This window comes from Triticum urartu, chromosome 3A (assembly GCF_056163025.1).
Source record: "Triticum urartu cultivar PI428250 chromosome 3A, HENAU_Tu73, whole genome shotgun sequence".
NCBI lineage: Eukaryota > Viridiplantae > Streptophyta > Magnoliopsida > Poales > Poaceae > Triticum > Triticum urartu.
The window spans coordinates 723,853,414-723,858,320 of NC_141875.1; the positions used below are offsets into that span (position 1 = coordinate 723,853,414).

At 52.2% G+C, this 4,907-nt stretch overlaps 1 protein-coding gene across 1 annotated transcript; it reads right to left on the minus strand.

The window, feature by feature from the left end:
* Window positions 1–2,967: 2,967 nt before the first annotated feature.
* On the minus strand, window positions 2,968–4,390 carry LOC125549420 (cationic peroxidase SPC4-like). Its single transcript, XM_048712834.2, has 2 exons — window positions 4,046–4,390; window positions 2,968–3,969 (listed from the first exon to the last, which is right to left on the minus strand). Exons 1-2 carry the CDS (start codon window positions 4,313–4,315, stop codon window positions 3,136–3,138), a joined length of 1,104 nt encoding a protein of 367 aa, XP_048568791.2. The 5' UTR covers window positions 4,316–4,390; the 3' UTR covers window positions 2,968–3,135.
* Between the last annotated feature and the right edge of the window lie 517 nt (window positions 4,391–4,907).

The window sequence follows — 4,907 nt, forward strand, 5'->3', positions numbered from 1 at the left end:
ATAATTCACGCCGAACTGAAATTTGCGGTTATTTCTTCATGTCATGATGAAGGTGTGGCAGTCAACTCCCACTAGCGTCTCAAAAATCTCAAGCTCTCCCATCTTCTTCAGATCTTGTTGAAGAATATAAAAATTGGAATGAGTGAATACTTCGGCAGCATGCTTCTCAATATTCTTATATTCTGTGACTGATGGTGGCAATGACTGATTTGAAACACAGTCATCATGCGTCTCGTTCTCACGTAGTCGAACTATGCAATTCTCATAATGCACAACTAGGTCAACAATAGTCATACCGCCGTCCAGGTGAAGGTGAACAGAAGAGTTAAGGCTTTCACTCCTCTGATTACTGCGCATACCCGGAAAAAAAACCATCTGATAGATATGATGCTGCCCACAGACTCCTCTTCCTGTACATCCTACTTAGCCACTCTTTTGTATTATCAGTCTTCCATTTACGGACGAAAGCGTGCCATCTCGCCTCAAAGTTGGCTGGAGAGGTGGAGTAGTACAAGAGTGCCCTGAACTCATTTAGCGATTTGTAATTAAGATGCTTCAGCATGTTTTTTTCCACGTGCCATAAGCAGAGATGGTGCAACACATCAACCAAAACCAACCGAATAGCTCGTATCATTGCAGCGTCTCCATCTGTGATGATTGACCTTGGCTTTTTCTGACAATTGGCCTTTAGCAATGTCTGGAGCAGCCACACGTACATCACTTCGGTCTCGTCGGACACAATGGCACAACCAAAAACTGTGGTGCAACGGTGATTATTTACACGAACAAAGGGGATGAACGGCATACCATATATGTTCATCTTATACGTGCCGTCGAACACAGTCACATTTCCATACAACTGATAGTCCCGCCACGACTGTGCATTGCACCAGAACATGCTCTTCAAATGGCCCTCCTTATCGAGCACGTACTCAAAGAAAAAGTCTGGATCCTTCTCCTTTCTACTCCTCATAATCCCGATTGCCGTGTTAGCATCACCCTTCGCAATCAACTTCATTTTTTCTCGGCAACATAGGTTGTACACGTCTCGTCTCAGAAACCCATACTTATCATACAAGCCATACCTGCTAATGAAGTTGTCGATGATGATATGCTTTCTGATCCCAGCCCCTTCCATCGCCAAGATCTCAGCTATCTGGTGATCTCCCATCACTCGATGTGACCGCAGAAATACCACCTCATCTGGTCTAGCTAACAAATGGTTGTGATCATCCATAAAAGCTGCCATGAACCAAACTCCACGTCCTTTGTCCAACTTCACGACTAAATGTGCGCCACACTCGCAACGAGTCTCAGGTCTTAGCCTGCGGGTACGGCCCTCCGGGTTTAAAAATTTACTGAGACATTTTCCTGCCCTCGAGCAAACGTATCGCCTATACCGAACAGTGGTTGAAAGTTCTTTTCCTCGTTTCACCTTATCTTTTCTGATACTGAATCCACGGTCTTTGGCATAGTTATTATAGAACATGTAGGCCTCCCATTGTGATGCAAATGTCATACCCATAACCTTCAACTGTGTCTCCAGTGCACGTTGCTGGATTTCAGCTTCCCCAATGTCCATATTAGCTCCATCCTCATGCTCATATTCATCATCACCACTCCAACCATCAAAGTTAGCCTACAATATTCCACATAAGCAAGTGTAAGTTGTCATTAACAAGTTTTTATTATTCAATGACATCTTAAATTTTAGACCGAACCTGGCTTATGTTATCCGCGAAAGATTCAACACCATGCTTTTCCTCGTTCTGGACGTCAATATCCTCCTGCACATAAAAAAACATATGCACATGTAAGTATCATATGGTTCTTCATCCAACGAAAAGATTGTACACAACACTTGCGTTTTCACTACAAGAACCCCCCCCCTTCTTTTGAAAATCCTCCTCAGGTAAATTATCGTACGACGACCAGGATTCATTGTCGCTGCCATCATCATCATCTTTACTATCATTACCATTCGTACGATCAACACTATCGCTACCATCCCACTCACTCGTGTCCAAAAACAGATCCGTAAATGCAGTTTCTTTATCCATTGAATGATCTCACAACCAACACTGCAATATTATAATAAGAATTGATCTATCAATTTTAAATCAAATTAAATGTACTACGATCATACAGATGACAACTTCATATCTAACAAGTGATTGCACATAATTATTTACAGATACAATTTTTTTTGACAAACTAGACGGCTTACATGGCGTGCACGTGCACTTCGGCCAGCCTGGCGTGGCTGCGGACGGCGAGAACGTTCCCAGAGAGGTTGATCACGGAGTTGCGGGCGGCGACGGCGTCCACGTAGGCCACGTCACCGTGACGACCTGTACGGAGGCGACATCACGTATGGCGGGCGACTCCAACAATGTCCGTGCCGTCCAGATCCTGGGTGAAGACGGGGAAAATGATCGACGATCGGCGGGGAAAGGCGGCGATCGGCCGGACGGAAAGACGTTGGAATTGGCAGCGTGATCACGGCTAGATCGGCGGGGAAAGGTGGCGATCGGCGGGTAAGGGCGGCGATCGGCGGGACGGGGCGACGTTGGAATGGGCCGCGTGATCAACGACGGTCGTGGGTTTTTTCGCACGACGGAGAGGGTAGATGCGAGCCGGCCGTATCGGCTCGAGCCGTGCGCTCGGCTCTACCTGTATGGGCACGCCAGAGGATACGTCGTATGCCCAAGATGCCCTTATACATTAAGCGAGGGGGAGGGGAGGGGGAGAGGGGGGTGTGTGTACCGAAGCAGACCTCTTGCCTAAATGTTGGTTCATGCTGCAGCTACAATCTAAATGTTGGTTCATGCTGCAGCTACAAAAAATTGATCACTGTTGCATGATCTTTTTCTTTTTACTGTCGTTGGCTGTGTGCATCGGTAATGTCTTTGTCAGATTGCGTTGTTGAGGCTGGGTGTAATCCGCGATAAAAGGGCTAGAAACAAGGAAACATAAGCATCGATCGATTAAACTAACAGGTCACCGTAAGTCTGCTAGCTGGCAGCCTAGCAGACGTTTGGGTCAAGACAAGGTACATTACACAGCCTCATCAACCATGGCTGCCCTGCTCATATTTTATTACGACATGCATGGCTAACAGCTACTCCACTAGATTTAGAAACCGAGGCTCTCCGCGGCGGCGTCGACGACGGTCTGCACCAGGGACGACCACTGGAGGCCGTCAGCAGTGCCGGTGTTGCGAGCGGAGCAGTTGCGGCGAACCTGGCCCTGGTCGCCGGTGAGCACCTTGATCTGGCCCATCTTGACCATGGACACGCCAAACTGGTCGAAGAAGTCGCGCTGGCTGCGCGCGAAGCGCTCCACGATGGGCCGGGTGGTGGCGTTGGTGAAGAGGTCCTGGTCGGACACGAAGAGCCCCTCCCAGTTCACCAGGTTCACGTAGTACTTGTTGTCGAACACGTTGGGGGTGCGCACGTCCAGCACGGTGCGCGCGTCGGTGCCCTTGGCCGGGCACGTCCGCTTCAGCCTGCCAAGGAAGTCCGGGCTCATGGTGGGGTCAGGGCGCGGGAAGAGCCGGTCGTCGAAGGATGTGCAGTGCCCGAGCCCCACGGTGTGGCCGCCGGAGAGCGCGACGAGGTCGGCGGCGTCGAGGCCGATCTTCCGGAGCACATCGAGGAGGGACGGCACGTTCGAGGACGGCGGGGGAAGACCGGAGAGAACGTCTTGCGCCGTGGCGAACCTGGGGCTGTCGCGGCGCCCGAGGGGCACGCGGTACTCCGGCCCGCCTGAGGCGACCACGGAGTCGCGGGCGGCGAGCGCCAGGATGTCGGAGCAGGAAACGACGGCGCCGCGGCACTCGCGCTCCAGTCGGTCCCGGATGTCGTTGACGGCCTTGAAGGCGGACGGGCGGAGAGTGAGGTTGGGCGGCGCCTGCTGCTCCCCCGGCCCCGTCGCCGACCCGTCTAGAAGCACTGACGCGTCGCAGCCCTGCATGCATGTGCGGCGCGTTCATGAATGGGTTGATGGGAGGCAATCAACTGAGCTGGCAAGAAACGGTACGTACCTGCACGAAGCAATCGTGGAAGTGTAGGCGAAGCAGGCCGGCGGCGAGGCCGATGTCCTTCCGGACGGCGTCCAGGACGAAGTCACGCACGATGGACTCCGCCCTGGGGCAGAGCTGCCGGTAGAAGTCGAACGACAGGCCCTGCGCCACTGTAGGCTGCCTCAAGTCGTCGCCCCCTCCGCCGGCGGCCTCCTGCTCTCTCGCCCCTACAGACCCAATTGCCACCGCAGCTATCACTACCGCTGCAAGCATAGGGGGGCCACGAGCCATGCTCTCTACTGCTTTGCTTCTCGTCGTCTCCCGTGTCTTTCACTGTGTGCCACCGTGACTCGGCTTGCTCTGCCGCTAGGTACGTGTAGGTGACCTTGCTTTTATAGACGACGCGGACGCTAGCTTCTGGTCGACACGTACGTGGGAGGCTGGGAGCATGCATGACACATGGATGCTTGCATGGATGGACGGACATGATGATCGTGGGAGCGGGTCGGCGCGAGGATCGAGGTAAGAAACGAACAAGAGATCCTATCTATCCGTACGTCTATATATCTACCTCTTCTTTACTTCCAAGGTTTATTTAGTAAGTTGTTCAAGACAACGATTCAGTGCCGAATCGCATTGTGTGAATCGGCTCTCGCAAAGACGTACTACGATCAGTTGAGCATGCAGGTTGCCGCCCACCCACCCATCCAACCCAGGAAGATGGAGGCAGAGATGGACGTGAAGAACCGTCAGCGTACGTATATGGTGCGCCTTCATCATCGGACTGATACCACGTCCGCCGATGGAGGGACGACTATAAACAAGTCAAGGCTCGACCGCTAGCTTGTCCACGTACGGTAGCAGAGGATGTACAGTAGGTGAC

Coding starts and splice junctions, on each gene's coding strand:
- LOC125549420 (XM_048712834.2), bottom strand. CDS start 4,315: ATGGCTCGTGGCCCCCCTATGCTTGCAGCGGTAGTGATAGCTGCGGTG. Junction 3,970..4,045: donor TCCACGATTGCTTCGTGCAG/GTACGTACCGTT, acceptor ACATGCATGCAG/GGCTGCGACGCGTCAGTGCT.